A 21678-nucleotide genomic window follows, 5' to 3' on the forward strand; every position below is an offset into this window, starting at 1 on the left:
CTATAGAGTCTAAAGGTTCAAATGGGGACGCTTGTAACCCCTTAAGAACCAAAAATAAATCTCACGGTGCTACCAGTGGAACAAAAGGAGGCTGAACCTGCAGAACTTCTTGGAAAATAATTCTAACATCTGATAATGAAGCAATCTTCTTCTGGAACCAGACTGAAAGTGCAGGAACCTGCACTCTTAAAGTAGCCAGGCAGAGACTATTGTCTAATCCTGCATGCAGAAAAGCCAGAATCCTGGAAATTCTTAATTCCTTAGGATCATATTCCCTATGGGAACACCACTGACCAAAGTAATGCTAAACTCTAATAGACGCAGGCAGAAGCAGGCTTCCTTGCCCTAAGCATCATCTGAATAACCAAACTGATAAATCCCTTTACTTTTAGGATGGTAGTTTCAAGAGCTACACCGTCAAAGCCAGACGGGGCAAGTCCAGATTTCAGCAGAGACTCTGCTTTAGCAGATCCTGCCACAGACAAAGAGGATACGGACTGTCTACTGACAGATTCTGTATGTCGGTAAACCAATGACGTCTGGGCCAAGCCGAAGCCACCAGTATTTTACTGTTCCGCCTTCCTGCTTGAATTTCCTGAGAACTCTTGGGAGCAGGAAAATTGGAGGAAAGAAATACATCAGTTTGAAGCCCCATCCCATTGCTTCCACGATTGCCGCAGATGGGTCTCTAAACCTGGACCCGCACATAGGGACCTTGTGGTTGTGGCGTGATGCCATGAGATCTCTCTGGTAGACCCCATTTGTTTTCAAAAAAGTTTTTAGCAAGAGCCAAAGAAAACAGTAATTCCTTTTTTGGGAGCACTCTTTAGTAATTATTAGTTAATTGACAGTGATGTATGAAAAGGTGAATTTTTTTTTTAAAACATAGCTTTTATTAAAGATTCATATAAAATTAAAGGGTATATTGACTCTAAACATAGTGAGTCCATCCCAAAATCAACATATAAATTGTTTAATTTTTCTCAGTAATTTTGGTATATCTCAGAAAAATTGAAAATTTAGTAGTTCATATATAAAATAATAATAACCGATATATATGATCTATTATATCTGTATTGATCAGCGAAATAAACATCAGTGTAATAAATACTTGGTCACAATGGGAAAAGATTTTTTTCTTTCAAAAGACAGATAGTTCAGAAAACATGGCATAATGATGTTCAAAAAGTGTATATAGAAAACAAATCTGTATTGAAACACTCTTTAGTCTCTGTAGTCATATCAAAATTACTAGTTTCCTTCATATAGACATAAAGTAATATCAGACTACAAGAAAATAAATTGTCATGAGACACCGTATCCAGTTTCCTGAACATGTAGCAAGCTATTAACAATAACCAAGAGTATATCTGGATCAAAGTGGATGCTCAAATAGATGTATTCTTGTTTGTGTAACTTAAATACTCATAATATTGATATAAATACATATGTACCAATCAAAATATTCAAGGAGAAAAAATGTGCAGGGAGAAAAAATGATGACTGCCCTTGATTCAATATCTTAATTTCCAGAGCGGATGATTCACATTAAATCTCCTGTATAAATTACAGGCAATCTTACATATGTACAATAATCATCACAAACAAAAGGAGCGTCCTCTGCTTTCCAGTGTCTTACAATGAGAGGACACAGGATGAGAGAGGTGCCAGTAGCTATGCTGATGGAAACAACAGTAAAGTGCAGACAGTCAAAACTCACATGCCAGGTGTTAGATGGTCCATGATATCACAGGTGATCAAGCCTGCCCGGCGAAATGCGCGTCCTGCTGTTTCCTCCCCGCTACACACGGGAACAGCGTCCATTAGGAGGAATAGGAAACTTCACCAAGCCGCTGTTTCCTTCACTCTGCCTATGCTCTGCAAGTGGGGACAGCGTTCTTCTGGGAGCTATTGGGAAACTTATCAAGCACAAACTGTCAGGTATTCTGTTTCTGTGCAGATAGTCCTCACATGGCGAATTTTGCCACTGCAATGTCTATGTGATATCAGTGACCATCTAACACCTGGCATGTGAGCTTTGACTGTCTGCACTTTACTGTTGTTTCCATCAGCATAGCTACTGGCACCTCTCTCATCCCGTGTCCTCTCATTGTAAGACACTGGAAAGCAGAGGGTATCAGAACATCTGTATGCTGTACTATTCACAAATTCTGACTACTAATCTCTATTACGCACCTTTTGTTTGTGATGATTATTGTACATATGTAAGATTGCCTGTAATTTATACAGGAGATTTAATGTGAATCATCCGCTCTGGAAATTAAGATATTGAATCAAGGGCAGTCATCATTTTTTCTCCTTGAATATTTTGATTGGTACATATGTATTTATATCAATATTATGAGTATTTAAGTTACACAAACAAGAATACATCTATCTGAGGGTCCACTTTGATACAGATATACTCTTGGTTATTGTTAATAGCTTGCTACATGTTCAGGAAACTGGATACGGTGTCTCATGACAATTTATTTTCTTGTAGTCTGACATTACTTTATGTCTATATGAAGGAAACTAATAACTTTATGATATGACTACAGAGACTAAAGAGTGTTTCAATACAGATTTGTTTCCTATATACACTTTTTGAACATCATTATGCCATGTTTTCTGAACTTTCTGTCTTTTGAAAGAAAAAAAAAGAAAAAAGAAAAAACTCTTTTCCCATTGCGACCAAGTATTTACATGACTAATTATTACACTGAACTTTAGTTCGCCGATCAATACAGATATAATAGATCATGTATATCGGTTATTATTTTATATATGAATTACTCAATTTTCCTTTATTCTGAGATAAATTGTTTAATTTTTCTCAGTAATTTTGATATATGTTGATTTTGGGATGGACTCACTATATTTAGAGTCAATATACCCTTTAATTTTATATGAAACTTTAATAAAAGCTACGTTTAAATTTTTTTTTCACATATTCATACATCGCTGTCAATTAATTAACTAATAATTACTAAAGAGTGCTCCCAAAAAAGGAATTATTGTTTTGTTTGGCTCTTGCTAAAAACTTTTTTTGAGTACATTTACTTATTCTTGGGAGCACCGCCAAAGAAATAAGCATGTAATATAGACTACTGTCTTCTACAAGCATTTATTTGGTATTACATACTATAATATCATTACTTAGATATTTGTTAAAGTCCAGTGCCGGATCACATCATTTGTTTGACAGACCCCATTTGTTTACCAGGAGCTGAAACACTCTCCGGCGTGTATGTCCTGGCGACTTAGAGAATCTGCTTCCCAATTTAGCACTCCTGGTATGAATATTGCCGGGATGGCTCGAAGATGACGTTCTGCCCAAATCAGAAACCTTGTCACTTCCTTCATATTTGCATAACCTCTTGTGTCTCCGTGATGATTGAGGTAGGCCACTGTTGTCGCATTGTCGGACTGGATCTGGACCGGCGTGCCCTGGAGCAGGTCCTGTACCCATGTCAGTGCACTATATACTGCTTGCAGTTCCAGAATATTTATTGGCAAATGACCTGTCACTGCCCTCCATCCACTGAGGCTGGCATCCGTGGTGAGATCCAATTTGGAGTCCAGAACAGGCGCCCTTTATTTAGATCAGGAGTCTTCAACCTTGGCCCTCCAGCTGCTGTGGAACTACACATCCCAGCATGCACTGCCACCTTTTTGATATAACAGCATGCTAAAACTATAGCAGTGCATGCTGGGATGTGTAGTTCCACAGCAGCTGGAGGGCCACGGTTGAAGACCCCTGGTTTAGATGATCCTTTCTCAACCACCACAAGAGGGAATGATGAGCCTCTGGAGTGAGAAGGATCCCCAGAGACCTTATAATATAATGCTATCCGTTCCACCTGGAGAGAATCAATCTTTGTCGAGGTCTGAAATGGTACTGGGTATATTCCACCATGTTGAAGGTGGATACCATGGACCCCAGGACCTGCATTGCTGAGTGAATGGGTACCCTCTGATTTCAGAGCAATTGTAGCACCAAAAACCTGTCCACTGGTAGAAAGATCCTTTGCCAGAGAATCCAGTAGCGCCTCCAGATGTACCATCTTGTTGGAGAAAGAGAATACTATCTTCAATTGATTATCCAGCCCTGCCCCTGTAGGACAGGCAGTGGTCAGCGAGAGATGATGTAAAAACTCTGTAGACTGTCAATATCAGGAGGCCATCCAAGTATGGCAGTATCCTGACTCCTTCCAGACCAAATGGTAATGTTGCTGATGAACAGCCAAAACTCAGAAACCCTTAGTGAATAGTGCAATAGGTGCATTCACATGCAGATATGATCCTGTATGTTCATGGAACCATGAAATCCCCATTGTTCCATTGCCAGCATAATTGACCGAAGGGTATTCATATGGAACTTGGGCACATGTATGAAACTGTAGATATATTTCAGATTCAGAATAGAGCAATACTCATCTATCTTCTGAATCCCTTCCTTGTTAGTTAAAGGAACCAGGATTATCACCCCTAGATTTAGCAGAGCATAAATGGCCTTGATAGGATCTGGGAGTTGTGCAAACAACTATCTTCGGTGTAACCCTTTATGGAAGTTATGTAAACATAAGAATCCCCAAGTAGGGATGGAGTTTGTAAAAAGATAATAACCTTTTTTGGAATCTGGAACAGTCTACCTGGAGTGTTCCATGCTTCCCCTATAAGCTCAGTGAGCTGTTCAGAATCAGGGAATCCAGCCTAAATCACCTTCTGGTGTCTGAACACCAGGTTTATTAGGTTTTAGGAGCCAGTACTTAATCTTCTATAATGAGGATTGAATTAACCGCCCCTGTTAAAGAGGAACATCCACTCATGAATGATGCTCCTCCTCTGAGATAGTCCCAGAGGGACTGTGTATCCATGCCCCCTCAAATGATATATCAGAATCTGAAAACAGGATGGACTGAAAGGATGGTGCAGTCCATCTAAATGCTTAGACAGCTGTTGCCTTATCCACCTGTAACATTTGCAGATATGTAGATGCTAAAAACCAGATTCTGAACTGAGTGTACATAACCCTTCATCCTGGAAGGATATATGGTAATAAGGAAACATAGGAGGCTGTAACCACTGTGGGTAGTCTAAAAGTGGGAGGCAGTGTGGAGGCTGACCCCTGAACAGGTGCTGGCGTGGTGGATTGTTGTGGTGTATAACAATCAAACCATAGTCCATCCTGAGAGGCAACCATGTATCCTCTGCAACTGCACAGGATTTACATGAAACCAGCACAGAGACAACAGGTCTCTTGTTTACGTTTGTCCTGAGACATGGGAAATAATTCCAAGCAACCCACACCAGTGTAGGGTTAACAATGCAATGTGACCCCTTTCACAGATAAAATTAAATATGAAGTACTCACTAACCCCTATATATCAGGTAGGGGGTTAAGAACACAACAGGAAACAAAAAAAACTCTTCTTACCAGCAGAGTTAGCATAAGTCACATAAAATGCATATAATATATTTGGAAAAGGGCATAAAAATCAACTACCTAAACACATAAGTTTGTCAGGATCTACATGCATATAAATATTCTGTCTCCTCTACTTATAAGTCGGCACCGTATACCTTGGTCCTAGGAGAAAGGTATACTCAGAAAGACAAAATTTCCCCTTAGCAAACATTTCCATGATCAATTGCAGCTGAGTGTCTCCAATTAATTAGGAGAGAGGGGGATGGCAGCTTAAAGTACCCATATATCTGCGACGGATTGTCGCGATCCTGCTATCATTTGGGAAACGCCGATCGGCACCATCGGTGTTAAGGATCGCTGAAATTTCACATGTTAAATTTCACCGATTTGACAATCACGATAATTTTTGGATCGTGATGGCCATATCGGTGAAATCCAACATGTTCGATGTCTGCGATCCTGCGATGCCGGGTTGCAGGATCGCAGCAATCCGTCGTAGATGTATGGGGCCCAATAGCAGTAATAGTTATAACTGTCTGAACTCATGTTTCCTTTTACGCTTAGCATATACACGTATAGAGGTAACAATGCAATGTGACCACCTTCACCAATACCTTTATGTCCTGTGAAGACACATATGCCGTACATGATTTTCATGAGCATAGTCAGTCAGCAGCTAGCAAACCGTCACATACCATGCATATGTAATATAATTACAATGGTCTCAATATCAACTACAGCAACGCACAGTATTAGTGGGATATAGAGCATGGTATACCTTAACCAACGGAGAGGTATACAGGGAGACTGACCAAGACCCTCCTGAGACCAACAGCTACCAAGCGCACTCCGTGGACAGTGAGTGTCTCATGGAGGGTAGGCGGAGCAACCGAGACGCGCAAAGCCTATTCATCAGGACTGCGTCTGGGTCAGGGGAGGAGCTACCGGGTGAGCGCCTACTTCCCCTAAGCTGCATTAACCAACCGGGTACGCTGGCCTCGTGTCAGCAGATAAGAGTCTGCTGCTGATCCCCGGCATTAGACGATAAGGCCCCGGCTGGTGTAGTAAGGACGCGGACAATCCCTGGTACTTACAGCAGCGGCTTCTGGTGCATCTCTACACCAGAAACAAGGACTGCCGCGCGCGATTACCCACAAGTGAGGAATCGCCAGAGCATCTGGTGCAATCCAGGTCGCAGCATTGCTGCTAACTAAATCACCAGCACAATTACTGATGTGGCGGCAACAATCGCAAAGTTTATGTGACAGTCGTCACAAATCTAATGAATGTGAAGCACTCAGAAAGATATAACATCGATAGTTATAATTGACAGTAGAAATTTGCAATAAGCACTAAATCACAATCACATTGGAATAAGTGCAATGCAATCAGTAGCTAGCAAACAGTCACATACAAAGAATATGTAATATAATTACAATGGGCTCAAAAAATCTACTACAGAAACGCAAAGTAATAGTAGGATATAGAGCACCGTATACCTTAACCAAAGGAGAGGTATACAGGTAGACTGCTAGACCCTCCTGAGACCACAGCTAACAGGTGTACTAAGCGTGGACAGTGAGCGTCTCTCATACACGTGGGCTGCAGGCGGACCAACCCAGACGGCGAAACCAATTCATCAGGACTGCGTCTGGGTTGGGAGAGGAACTGCCAGGGAAGCACCTACCTCCCCTAAACTGCATTAACCAACCGGGTACGCTGACCTCGTGGCAGCAGACTGCATCTCCTGCCGATCCCTGGCATCAGACGATAAGACCTCGGCTGGTGAAGCAAGGACACGGACAATCCCTGGAACTTACAGCAGCGGATTCTGGTGCGTCTCTAAACCAGAAGGACTGCCACACGCGATTCCCCACAACCGAGGAATCACCTTACCTGACATCTCCGAGCATCCGGTGCAGTCCAGGTCGCAGCATTGCTGCTAGCTCAGCCACGACCCGCCGAAATCACCAGCACAATTACTGATGTTGCGGCCTGGCGGAGGTAGATGGAGTCGAAGCCTGTGCGTCCTAATACGGACGCTCAGTACTGCCAACTCAAGAAAAAACAAAGTAAAATAAATCATAAAATGAAAGCTTAAGACTGCCTAAGCAGTCTCCTGTACAAAGGTGTGTCTGAATCCTGTCGCACCAAACAAACAAACTGAAGTCCTATGGTTAGGGACGCGGTATATATGGAGGAGGAACCAGGGCATTCTGGGAGCCGAAGCTTTAACTGTTTGGTGCCTGGTATTCCAACCATAATATTCCCCCATGGTATCCCTGTGGATCCCTATGAACCCTGAAGGAGAAATGTGGAGCGACAGGAGGGCGCCCCTAAATCTGACACCTTTCTGGCGGATGCCATAGCCAGAAGAAAAAGTCTTCGCTGTGAGCCACTTAAGTTCCATAGATTCCAGGGGTTTAAACGGAGGACCCTGGAGGGCAGGGAGAACTACTGACAAATTCCATGGAGCCACTGGAGGGACAAAGGGAGGTTGTATACTGAGGACACCATGGAGGAACGAAACCCTGTGGACATCCGGTAGTGGAGCAAGTCTACGTTGGAACCAAATGGATAGAGCAGAGACATGCACTTTCAGCGAGGCAAGGCGGAGTCCAAGGTCTAATCCAGCTTGAAGGAAGGCCAAAACTCTGGAAATCCTAAACACTTGAGGGCCGTAGCTTCTGGTACGATACCAATGGGAATATTTAGGCCACACTCTTTGCTTACGCGCTCTGAGCATAGTCTGGACTACAGAGCTAAAGAATCCTTTGGACCTCAAGAGGGATGTCTCAAGAGCCATGCCATCAAAGACAGACAACCCAGGACCTGGTAAAGGCAAGGACCCTGAGACAACAGGTCCAGACGTTAAAGCAGCAGGAACAGAGTGTCGATGGAGAGACTCCGAAGATCTGAGTACCAATGACGTCTGGGCCAAGCTGGAGCCACCAGCAGGACAGTGCCTCCGTCTTGTTGGAACTTCCGAAGAACTTGAGGAAGAAGGAAGACTGGAAGGAATAGGTGTACGCTAACTGGAAAGTCCACTTCACTGACAATGCGTCTACGAACTTTGCCTCGGTAGCCCTGTTTCTGGACCTGTACACCGGCAATTTGTAAATGTGTTGGGAGGCCATGAGGTCCACCTATGGTATGCCCCCCCATCTATTCACTAGGAGCTGAAAAACCTCTGGGTGAAGAGACCATTCCCCAGTATGCACGTCGCGACGGCTGAGGAAGTCTGTTTCCCAATTCAGAATTCCCGGAATGAACACCGCAGAGATTTATTTATCATTTATTTATATGGCGCCACAAAAGTTCCACAGCGCCTTACAAAGCACATAAGCAAGTTGTAGACAAGCGACTTACAGAACAATACAATACAGGACATGGATAATACATATTGCTACATTAGTGATCATAACACCAAGATAAGCAACAGAGCATAAGCAGCCAAGTGTTAGGTGCCCTAGTGGTGAGTAAGAAGTAGATAAAACTAAAGTAGGGAGAAGTACAAGAGGTAAGAGGGCCCTGCTCATAAGAGCTTACATTCTAAAAGGGGAGGGGAAGACAAACAGGGGTGACACAGATGGGGAGGAAGGTGTATGTATCAGGGAGTTAGAATGACAGCTGGAAGGCTTTGATGAAATAATGGGTCTTGAGTGCCCGTTTGAAGGATTGCAAAGAGGTGGAGAGTCTGATGGGGAGTGGGAGAGAGTTCCAGAGGTGGGGAGCAGTGCGGGCAAAATCTTGGAGGCAGGAGTGGGAGAAAGTAATCAGCTGGCATGAAAGGCGGCGTGCATTAGTTGAACGAAGAGAGCGGAGAGGAGAATGAAGGGAGATGAGATCAGAGATGTATATGGGGGAAGATTGGGTGAGGGCTTTGTAAGTGAGCGTGAGAACCTTAAATTGGGTTCTAAAAGGGAAGGGGAGCCAGTGGAGGGCTTGTATGAGAGGGGAGGCAGATGTAGAGCGTTTGGAGAGGAAAATAAGCCGTGCAGCAGCATTGAGGACAGACTGGAGAGGAGAGAGATGGGATTTGGGGAGGCCAGATAGGAGGAAGTTACAGTAGTCCAATCTGGAGATGACCAGTGAGTGTATTAGGGTTTTTGTAGCATCCTGGGTGAGATAGGGTCTGATCTTAGAAATATTTTTGAGATGGAAGCGACAGGACTGTGAAAGTTTCTGGATATGTGGTTTGAAGGAGAGGGATGAGTCCAAGATGACTCCAAGACAGCGCACTTTGGGGCTAGATGAGATAGTTATACCATCAATTGATAAAGAAATAGTGGGAAGTGAGGTTATGTGGGAGGGTGGGAAGACGATCAGCTCTGTCTTAGACATATTAAGTTTAAGAAATCGCTGGGACATCCAGGAAGAGATGGCAGAGAGACAGTTGGGAGATACGAGTCAGAAGAGAGGGGGAGAGATCAGGGGAGGAAATGTAGATTTCAGTATCATCAGCATAGAGATGATAATGGAGGTCAAAAGAGCTGATGAGTTCACCTAGTGAGGAAGTATAGAGGGAGAATAGAAGAGGTCCAAGAACAGAACCTTGAGGAACACCTACTGTAAGAGGCTGTGGGGGGGAAGAGGAGTCATGAGAGGAAACTGAGAAAGATCGGTCAGAGAGGTAGGATGACAGTCAGGAGAGGGCAGTGTCACGTAGACCAAGGGAGTGAAGGATATGCAGCAGGAGAGGGTGGTCCACAGTGTCAAAAGCAGCAGAGAGATCAAGAAGAATGAGAAGAGAGTAGTGGCCCTTGGGATTTGGCAGCAAGGAGGTCGTTGCTGACTTTTGTGAGGGCAGTTTCAGTGGAGCGGAGAGAACAGAAGCCGGACTGAAAAGGATCAAGGAGGGAGTGGGAGGAAAGAAAAGTGGTAAGGCGTTTGTAGACAATCCGCTCAAGGAGTTTGGAGGCAAAAGGGAGGAGATGGGTCGGTAGTTAGAAAGAAGGTTAGGATCAAGGGCAGGTTTTTTTAAGAATGGGGGAGACAAGGGCATGCTTGAATGCAGAAGGAACAGTGCCTGATGAGAGGGAGAGTTTAAAGAGGTGGGCAAGATGGGAGCAGGCAGAAAGAGAGAGGAAGCGGGGGAGGGGATAAGATCAAGGGGGGGGGGACCGGATAAGGGCCATGACTTCCTCTCCAGATACAGGGGAGAAGGATGCTAGAGTTGGTAAAGTTGATTGGGAGGGGTGATCTGGGAAAGGAGGAGGTGGAGAGCTGGGGGACTGGTTGGATATGATGTCCTGACGTATGGAATCAATTTTAGATGTAAAGTAGGTATCAAAGTCAAGGGCAGAGAGCAAGGAGGGAAGACGAGGAGAGGGTGGGCAAAGGAGAGAGTTGAAAGTGGTGAAGAGACGAGGGGGATTAGAGGACCGAGAGGAGATGATCTTGAAATATGACTGTTTAGAGAGGGAGAGAGCAGCACTATAGGATGAGAGCATAAATTTGAAATGGAGAAAATCTGCCATAGAGCGTGATCTTCTCCACTGTCGCTCGGCGGTTCGTGAACACTTTTGTAGGTATCTGGTGCATTTGGAATGCCAGGGTTGAGGAGTAGATCTGCGAGTGTGAGTAGTGATCGCCGGAGCAACAGAGTCCATAGCAGAAGTAAGGGAGGCGTTGTATAGGGAAGTGGCTTGGACAGGAGAGAGAGAGGATAGGGGAGAGAAGAGAGTCAAGCAGGGAAGAAAAGGAAACTGTGTCGATAGTGTCAATGTTACGCTTAGTGATGGTGGCTTTTGGAGGTAGAGAAGGGGAAGGAGAGAGGGACAGGTTAAAAGAGAGATGGCCGGGAGGTAACCCTCGGCCCATGTCAGAATGCGTGACACTTCTGTCATTGCTGCCCGACTTTGAGTGCCTCCTTGATGGTTGATGTAAGCCACTGTTGTGGCATTGTCGTACTGTACCTGTACAAGTTTTCCTTGAAGTATGTCCTGGGCCAGTATGAGGGCCCTGTAGACAGCTCAAAGTTCCAATATGTTGATTGGCAGTGTTGATTCGACCGATGTCCAACCGCCCTGGAAAGAGTGTTGACCGGTCACTGCGCCCCAGCTCCGGAGACTGTCGTCCATTGTTAGGAGTACCCAGTCCGGTTGTCTGATGACAGAAAGATTCTCTAATCCTGAGAATCTAGCAGGGCTCCCAGATGAACCATTCTTTGTGAAGAAGTCAGGGAGGACTTTTTCCAGTTGATTAACCATCCGTGCTTTTGAAGGAAAGCGATGGTTTGCTGCAGATGGCATTGAAGTACCTCTGGTGATCCTGCTAAGAGCAGGTGGTCGTCCAAATATGGTAGCACTCGGAGACCCGGGCCACGCAGGAGGACTGCCTTGATAGCCATAATTTTGGTAAATACCAGTGGAGCTGTGGATAGTCCAAAGGGTAGAGCCTGAAATTGGATGTATTGCTGTAGTATAGCAAGCCGGAGATATCGCTGATGAGAAGGCGCTATAGGTACAGTAAGCGTCCTGAATATCCAGAAATACCATAAAGTCCCCAGGTTCCGTAGCTAGGATGATAGAGTGTAGGGTTTCCATCCTGTACCTGGGTACCTTGAATTTGTTCAGGGATTTGAGGTTAGGCCGATGAGACCCATTCGGTTTCTGATCCAGAAAGAGTAGAATAATAACCGGTCCCTCGCTGAGAGAGTGGGACTGGCACAATTACCCCTGCTTGCAGCAAGGACTTTATGGATTTATGGATTTACAGGGCCTTGTTTGGGTCTGAAAGAGGGCCTGTGTAGAAAAATTGGTGAGGTGGCCGTCTTAGAAATGAGAGGGCGTACCTGTGAGAGACCACTTCTCTTACACAAGCGTCCGTGGTTGTTTGACACCAGCACTGGGCAAACTGAAGTCGGCCTCCTACTCTGGGGTCCCCCAGGGGGAGGCCCGTCCCATCAGGTTGAGGGCTTGTCCACGGATTTTGAAGAAGCGCGTGTGATGTTCCAGGCCTGCTTGGTCCTGGGCTTGGCAGCCCTAGTTGAAGCCGACTGCCTAGAAAGGACTGACCTTTAGGCTTTCCTTGAGGACGAAAGGACCTAAAAGATGTAGACCGAGGCTTTGTAGTAGTAGTAGTAGACGCTGAAGGCAGACCTGCAGTGTTTGATGCCGCCAATGTGGTTACAATCTTGTCAAGGTCTGGGCCAAACAAGATCTCCCCGCTGTAGGGCAATACTTCCAAGCCCTTCTTAGAATCCGCATCGGCCTTTCATGAGCGTAGCCACAGGGTACGGCGGGCAGACACCGCCGTGGCTGAGACTTTAGAAGTTAGGAGACTGGCATCCAATGTCGCTTCTCCAATATAGGAAGCTGCATCTCGTATGTGAGCTATGGAAGACACCTGATCCCTAGATGCTTCTGAGGGAAAAGAGTCTTCAAGTGTGTCAGCCCAGCTCTCTATTGCTTTAGCCTGCCATGCAATAGCCATGGTCGGACAAGCAACAGCCCCTGAAAGAGAATACATCGATTTAAGGCAAGATTCAAACCATGCTACACTGTCTTGACACCTGCTCCAACAAAGTCTTATCCTATAATCGGATTCAAGCACCTATAATAGGAAGAAAACTTGAGCTAGAATTAAAATAAGTAGCACTATCTCCAACTGTTCTTACCTCTCCTGCAGGCACTAAATAAAAAACTGGGTTGCTACAGCTGATGGAAGGGGTTGGGGATATCCGGGTTTCAATTCTAATAGTTTAAACACCTTCCCTCTTAAGCCACAGTCGCAGTGTCCCCCAAACAGTACGAAATAGGAATAAAAATGGAATTTTGGTACCTACCGGTAAATCCTTTTCTCTGATTCCACAAGGGACACTGGAGGTGCTTACGCTGGGGTATAGAGGCGTGGATAGCTGGAGCTGGCACTTTAAAATGTAGAAGTGTGAAGCTCCTCCCCCTCTATGTCCCACCAGCCCTCAGTTTAGAAAATGAAGACCGAGAGGAGGTGGAGAACAAGCGGAGTGAAAGGAGAGAAGAACACACAATAATTAAATCATACAACATACAGAACAAAACCGAACAAGGCAGGCATAGAGCGCAGAGGTGGGCGTCCAGTGTCCCCTGTGGAATCAGAGAAAAGGATTTACCGGTAGGTACCAAAATCCCATTTTCTCTTTCATCCACTAGGGGACACTGGAGGTGCTTACGCTGGGGACGTCCCAAAGTTATCCCCACGGGCGGGAGTGCTCTGTGGCGCCTGCAGAACAAGGCGGCCAAAACGGGACGCCGAAGAGGCAAACGTATCAAATTTGTAAAACTTGACAAACGTGTGAACTGAAGACCAAGTGGCCGCACGACACAATTGTGACATAGATGCTCCTCTACCGGCCACCCATGACGCACCCACAGAACGTGTGGAATGAGCCGAAATTGACGAAGGAGGCCGACGGTTAGCACTAACATAAGCTTGATGAATAGTCAGCCGGATCCAACGTGCTAAAGTCTGCTTAGACGCTGGCCAACCCCTCCGAACCGCATCATAGAGGACAAAAAGCGACTCCGACTTACGAAGGGAAGCAGTCCTGTCAACAGATGCGGAGAGCCCTAACCACATCCAAGGTAGAAGAACCAGAGTCCTCCACCAAAGCTGGTATCACAATAGGCTGATTGATATGAAAAGCCAACACGACCTTAGGAAGGAAGGCGGCTATCATCCGGAGTTCCGCTCTATCCACATGAAACACTAGGTAAGGAGGTTTATAGGAAAGAGCCCCCAATTCCGAAACCCTACGAGCCGAAGCGAGAGCCAGGAGGATTACCGTCTTCCAAGATAGGTACTTAAGATCAACCTCCTCCAAAGGTTCAAACATGTGCGACTGAAGGAACAGAAGAACTAGATCAAGATCCCAGGGATCAATTGGATGTACAAAAGGAGGTTGCACGCGCAAGACCCCTTGAAGAAACGTCTGCACCTCAGGAATGAGAGCCAATTTCCTTTGAAAGAAAATGGAAAGGGCAGAAACTTGCACCTTTAAGGTTCCCAGACGAAGGCCAGAATCCAGACCCGTCTGAAGGAAAAGCAGAAACCGGGATAAGCGAAAAGTCCTAGACGGAAGATCCCGACTGGAACACCATGAGATATAAGCACGCCAGATGCGATGATAATGCGCAGCCGAAACTGGCTTCCTGGCGCGTAGCATGGTGGGAATAAGCGCGTCTGGGATACCTCTACGTCTTAGGATATCGGTTTCAAGAGCCACCCTGTTAAACGTAGTTGCGCTAAGTTGGGGTGTATGAAAGGGCCCTGCTGTAAAGATCCGGGCGCAGAGGAAGGGGCCACGGATCGTCTAATAATAGGGACCGAAGGTCCGAGAACCAACTTCTCCGATGCCAGTTCGGGGCCACAAGAATTACCGAGGCTGACTCCTGTTTTATTCTTTTTAGAAGACGAGGAAGAAGTGGAATCGGAGGGAAAAGGTTAACGAAGTTGTAGGTCCACGGACTTGTCAGAGCGTCTACTGCTTCCGCCTGTGGATCTCGAGTTCTTGACACGTATACTGGAAGCTGACGATTCAATCGTGACGCCATGAGATCCACCTGAGGACATCCCCATCGACGTATCAGCGCGTTGAACACGTCTGGATGAAGCTTCCATTCCCCGGGATGGACATCCTGTCAACTTAGGTTATCTGCTTCCCAGTTGTCCACACCCGGAATGAATACCGCTGACAGGATTATTGACTGATACTCGGCCCATCGGAGGATCCGAGTTACTTCTCGCATAGCTATGCGACTCCGAGTCCCTCCTTGGCGGTTGATGTAAGCGACAGCCGTCGCCTTGTCGGACTGAACTCTTACCGGACGAGCCTTTAGCAACTCTGTTGCCTCTATCAGAGCATTGTAAATCGCTCTGAGTGAGTTCCAACGCATTTATGGGCCACTTCTGTTCTAGAGGGGACCATCGACCTTGAAAGTGATAATCGAGGACCACTGCGCCCCATCCTCGAAGGCTGGCATCAGTGGTTATGATGATCCAGTCCCACATTCCGAACCATTTTCCCGCTAACAGATTTCTGGATTGTGTTCACCAAAGAAGGGCTACTCTGGTAACCGGGCTCAGACGGATCTGTCAATGTAGGAACAGATGAGACCCTGACCCCTGTGCTAACAGGTCCAACTGAAACACCCTGGAGTGGAACCAGCCGAACTGTAATGCCTCGAAAGCAGCTACCATTTTCCCCAAGAGACGCAGACAAAGCAGCATTGACACAGTCTTTGTTTTGAGGACAAGCTGAAGTAACATTCGGATATCCTTGGCCTTGTCTGTTGGAAGAAAAATCCTCTGAGATTTCGTATCCAATATCATGCCCATAAATAAAAGTTTCTGGGATGGATTGAGATTCAACTTCCTGAAGTTGATTATCCAACCATGTTGGATTAGAATGTGATATGTCAGTAAGGCATGATCTGATAGAAGCGGCACCGATGGAGCCTTGAGTAACAGATCGTCCAAATAAGGTATTATGTTCACTCCTGATGACCGAAGGAGAGCGATCATGACTGACATGAGCTTGGTGAAGATGCGGGGAGCCGAGGATAACCCGAACGGCAATGCCCGAAATTGATAGTGATCCTTCAAAATGGCGAAACGCAGAAAAGCCTGGTGTGGTTCCCAAATGGGAACATGGAGATATGCGTCCTTGATATCCAGGGATAATAGGAACTCCCCTGGTTCCAAGCTCGCTATTACTGACCTTAGAGACTCCATCTTGAAACGATACATCTTCAGATACCGGTTCAAAGACTTTAGGTTTAAGATGGGCCTGACCGAGCAATCTGGCTTGGGTACAACAAACAGGTTTGAGTAAAACCCCATACCTCGTTGAAGTTCCGGAACTGGAACTATCACAGAAGATACTACTAGAGACTGGATAGCCTCCTGTAGAACCTTGGCTCTTTCTGCCTGTATTGGCAGACTTGTAGTGAAGAACCGATGTGGAGGGGAGGTCTCGAAATCTATTCGGTACCCCAGGGTAATTAGTCTTCGGATCCATGGTTCTGTAGAAGTCTGGTTCCAAACTTGTTGAAATCTTTGCAGGCGGCCTCCCACTGCAGATGGTCCCAGATGGGACGGAAGACCGTCATACCACTTGTTTTTCAGCTGGTTTAGGCTCTGGTCTACGAGCAAACGTGTGTGGACGACCTCTACCTCTGCCACCTCTTGGTTGCGAGGGCGCACCTCTGGTCCTACCACGAAAGGAATGTGGCGCCCGAAAGGAATTAAACGAAGGTCCAGAGTAAATTCTTCTGGGAGCCGATGCAGCTGACGGGAGGAAGGAAGACTTACCCCCTGTGGCTTGGGATATCCATCTGTCTAATTCCGGGCCGAACAGCATGTCGCCAGTGAATGGTAGACTTTCCACCGCATGCTTGGAATCTGCGTCAGCTTGCCAAGCGCGTAGCCAGAGGGCTCTGCGGGCCAAATCGCTGAAGCAGATATGCGAGCACTAATCTGACTGATATCCTTTGAAGCTTCTCCCATGTAAACTGCAGATCACGGATGTATTCTGCTAGTAGACGTAACTCTGCTCTGCAATTACCCGAGTCCAATCCTGTAATCAATTGATCGGCCCAGGAAACCACCGCCTTGTTAACCCAAGCGGTAACAAGTGTGGGCCTGAGTTGAGCACCCGCTGCTGTATAAACAGATCTTAGCGTTGTCTCCAACTTAAGATCCGAAGGATCTTTTAGAACTGTAGCTCCCGGTACTGGGAGTGCTGTTTTCTTTGAGAGCCGGGAGACATACGCATCTACTGGAGGAGGGGTCTCCCACTTCTCCATCATGGATGAAGGAAAAGGGTAACTAGATGAAAACCGGCGCGGAATCTGGAACCTCTTATCCGGCTGTTTCCAAATTACCGAGAGCTGTTGCTGAAGCTGCTGCGAGAACGGAAAAACTGCAGAGCTCTTCGGTTGTTCGTTAAATAATTCAAACTCCTGTGATAGAGGAATTATATCCTCAGGTAAATTCAGGGTCTTTCTGACCGCCAAAATTAAAGATTCCACCCCGGGAGAGGTGGACTCTAACTCCTGATGTGTGTCGTCCTGTAACGCAACCTCCAATTCCCCTTCTTTGGTATCCTCCATAGTAAGGAATTCTTCCTCCGACTCCTCTGACTGGAGAACAGTCGTCATAGTATGCTTCAGTCTCTGGTAGGAAGTGGAGGGTGCGGATGTTGCTGCGCCCATAACCTGTACCAAGGTGTCTAGAGACTTAGTTAGCTCCGCCACCCAGGGAGGTTGAGACTTTCGTGCCTCAGCTAACTCTGACGTTAAGTCTGACATAACTCCTAACATGTCAGCGGCCCATGGTGGAGCAACTGAGTCAGGAATAGCCATCGGTGGATCAATTGTTATACAAGCATCATATAACGTGGACCCAGTGGCATGCGGCTTAGATAGTTTGTGGTTACATTTAGAACAGACAAACATCTTTTGAGCCGCTTTTGTTTTGTTTGACATGGATAAACAACAGTCACCCAGACACAATAGACACAGCAGAGATTTGAAATAAAACAGAAGGCTGGTTGGGACACAGAGGAAGAGGTACCCCCTCCCACAGATAAGATTCCCTGCACTGACACCCCAGTGTTACTCACAGCCTTGCCAGGGATGTAGACAGGAGAATCAGCCTTCAGCATGTGCCTGCACACTACCTGTAGTGGAGAGATGCAGGCAAACACGTTAAACGCAGCCCCCACGCTGCTCTAACAGCCACTGCCGCGTTAATTAGACCACGGAGCCCGCGCTATTAGGCTCCGCCCCCTTTCTCCTCAAGTCCGAGGAACTGTAAAATGGCCACCACGCTGTTATCTCCCCCCCTGTGCTAGCCCCGCTGAGAAGGAGCCGCTAGTCACGCTCATCAGCGGGGAGAGGGGAGAAGCATATCATTGAGCAGCACTTCTAGCGCTCTCTGAAACCAGCGCTGGCAGCGGGACAGGAATCGGGGAAAGTGCATGTGATCATACTCACTGTGCTCCCCTCAGGACGGCTCCTCTGTATTAACAGCACTCTCCTCACAGCTTCTTCCTGGAGGCAGTCTGTGCTGTGTGAGTGGCGTTATAGGAGCTGTCAGTAGCTTTTAGTTTAAGCACTGCACACTCCTTCCATATTAACCCAGGAGGTTAACAGGTCGAGAGGTACCCGGACCCCACCTTTAGAGAGGTGGCGAAGGGTACCTCAAAAACAATGTAAAAGATGTTATAAATAATAAAACAAAAATAAATAAATATGTTAAATAAAATAAGTGACTTGCTGGAGCACAGCATAATGTGACCAGCTCCATAGGCACATTTTCTAAACTGAGGGCTGGTGGGGCATAGAGGGGGAGGAGCTTCACACTTCTACATTTTAAAGTGCCAGCTCCAGCTATCCACACCTCGATACCCTAGTGTAAGCACCTCCAGTGTCCCCTAGTGGATGAAAGAGAAATAGGAACATATTACTTTCTTAATGAAAGTCATATTATAGAACCAATCTTTAACTAGCAAGTGTTAGGGAAGATGTATTATTGAATGTGCTATAAAAGCCACCACACATTAATTACCTTGTGTGTCCCAAGGATTCCCTCCAAATGGGTAACATGACAACAGGTTTAATGGCGCATTCCAGTATTGCTAAAGCCAGTGCAAATTCGCGGGGCTTGCTGCACATCTGAACAGCTTTGATCCAGTTGGACCTGCAAATGAAAAGTCAGACAGAATACTCTCCATATATTTTTACTACACGTAACAGCACTCATAGCATAATCTACAGTACCTGTGCGAGGCCCAGTTGGGATGGAGAAAGGGTGCAGGGATATTGTTCTCAAGTTGAACGATGCTGAGCCTCAGAGTGGATATGGTCAATACCTTAGAGCCGTGAACAGACCCATTCCACTTGAACTCGCCCATGGGTGACATGCAGAATTTGTGGGAGAGATGCCTCCGCTTATCATGGTCCTCTCTGTGCTGGTGCTTATTCAGTGCAAAAGAGTTTGTGGTGTATTGGTTGTGGTACACACGGTATTTCCCCTCCTGTCCAAGCTTGAAGTAATTGCTCAAGATTCCCCTCATAACCACTTCCTTTCTGGTACTAAGCCGGGAGATCTCACCTTGAGAATTAACAACTAGGACCTGTAACAGCAAAGCAATGGCAAGTTAATAAAGTAAAAGATGTTTACTGACCACCAGACCCCTTACAGTTTGGAGTCCTGGTTCTGGAGTGGTACAACTTATCTTAGGGATACCAATACAACACTATATAAAATAAAAAATGTCAACTAAGGTTTCTAAACAGTCTATTTAGAGGTTTGCAATGTATCCTTACAGCACTCAGACATAACAGGGACACCTTTAAAAGCTGAAATTAAAAAGGTTAAGCAAAGACACATTTCTCAAAATAATGGTCCACATAGCCATGTGCAACACAGAACACTGACGCCAAGGGTAATGTACTGAAATAAAAGCCTGCTCCAGTAACTGGCGCAAGGGATAACCTCCATATTCAAGGAATCCTTCACCAGCTATGGCAGATTCTCAGGAGATTTTGGGAAGGTCTATAGATACCAGAAACCAGGTGGTGAATATTCAATAGCACAGAAAGGTTCTAAGCCCATAAACTCAGCTGAAAATAGAAGAGAACCAAAGGGTAGGTTAGGTGTCCCACTGAGTGCAGTTGGTCCATATGTGGCCGACGCAAAACACAAACCTCTCTGCCTTCCTTATAAATCTTATTTGCTTCATGGACTGCGTCAAAGTACTGGTGATTCTTCAACAGACTTAACTTGCTGTCGGGGTTCCGTAACCTTGTCACCATCCTCAAGGGTCCCTTCACCGTACATGTAGGCTCAGCTGCATCCCCAGGACCCTTTTCCAACTTCACATCCCCAGAGGCTGAAGAACAAAAAAATGAAATAGACTTAGTAAAAAAACAAGTATGCATTGTGTAATATCATATTTCAGGGAGTGCCTAGTCCATCCTCACCTGTATCATCTTGCTTGGAAGCAGGTTGCTGGGATACTTTATTAAAGTTATCCCCCTGTTGGTCAGGTGCAGTACTGCTGGTTGGACTATCATCACTGACAGAGTTGTGTGCAGAAGGAACATTGGTACCCAAGGCAGCATCAGCAGCTTCTGTTAATAGGGAAAACATAACATTTACTTGAGGGCTGGACAAAACGCACATCACCTCACCTTTCCTGTCTCCCGTTAAGGTGATATGTAAAAATACTATTGACGGAATCCATTACACCTGCTTCCAGGTAATAAAGCTTTTATAGCAATAGATACAGTGAGTAACAACAAGTCAGAGCCATAGTTCTGAACTTATTTATTTATTAACAGTTTCTTATATAGCGCAGCATATTCCGCTGCGCTTTACAATTGGAAACATTGATAGAACAAAACAGGGTAATAACAGACAGACATAGAGGTAAGAGGGCCCTGCTTGCAAGCTTACAATCTATAGGGAAATAGGCATTGATACACAAGGATAGGTGCTATATATTGCAATTTGGTCCGGCCAGAATGCAGAGTTTCTTGGTGGGCTGCATGATCCAGTCACACAGGAATGTCGGCAAAATTTCAGGAGTATGTGAAAGAAAGACAATATGTGAGGTTATGTGTGGACTGTGAGAGGGGATGTGATAAGACACGGAAGCTATGAAGGTTATGTGGTCGGTTCTGGAATCTGATAAGCTTGTCTGAAGAGGTGAGTTTTCAGGGAACGCTTGAAGGATTGAAGAGTAGAGGTAAGTCTTATTGTGTGTGGTAAGGCATTCCATAGAGTGGGTGCAGCCCGAAGAAAGTCCTGTAACCGTAAATGGGAGCAAGTAATGCGCGGGGATGAGAGACGCAGATCTTGTGCTGTGCGGAGAGGTTCGGGTTGGGAGATATTTTGAGATGAGTGAAGAGATGTATGTTGGGTGTAATTCGGTTAATGGCCTTATGTGTAAGTAACAGTATTTTGTATTGAATACGGTAGAAAACCGGCAACCAATGGAGGGACTGACAGAGCGGGGCAGCAGACGATGAACGTTTGGCAAGGAAGATAAGCCTTGCAGCTGCATTCATAATGGATTGTAATGGCGATAGCCTGTTTTTGGGAAGACCAGTAAGAAGACTATTGCAATAGTCAATGCGGGAAATAATGAGTGCATGGATTAGAGTTTTTGCAGTGTCTTGTGTGAGATATGGTCGAATTTTGTATATGTTTTTTAGATGTATGTAACATGATTTTGAGACAGATTGAATGTGGGG

At 45.8% G+C, this 21678-nt stretch overlaps 1 protein-coding gene across 5 annotated transcripts in view; it reads right to left on the reverse strand.

Moving 5' to 3' along the window:
- Positions 1–21678, reverse strand: part of BPTF (bromodomain PHD finger transcription factor) — a 154667-nt gene that overhangs the window by 85634 nt on the left and 47355 nt on the right. For 4 of the 5 annotated variants that reach the window (XM_088468524.1, XM_088468529.1, XM_088468523.1 and 1 more), the window contains exons 6-9: positions 20404–20553; positions 20128–20312; positions 19198–19553; positions 18986–19117 (exon numbers count right to left, since the gene is read on the reverse strand). In XM_088468524.1, the coding sequence (XP_088324650.1) occupies positions 18986–19117; positions 19198–19553; positions 20128–20312; positions 20404–20553 (823 nt within the window). The remainder of the gene's footprint in view (positions 1–18985; positions 19118–19197; positions 19554–20127; positions 20313–20403; positions 20554–21678) is intronic. The other variant, XM_088468526.1, reaches the window with a different exon arrangement.

This window comes from Taudactylus pleione, unplaced genomic scaffold (genome assembly GCF_031769625.1).
Source record: "Taudactylus pleione unplaced genomic scaffold, aTauple2 ptg000012l, whole genome shotgun sequence".
Taxonomy (NCBI): Eukaryota; Metazoa; Chordata; class Amphibia; order Anura; family Myobatrachidae; genus Taudactylus; species Taudactylus pleione.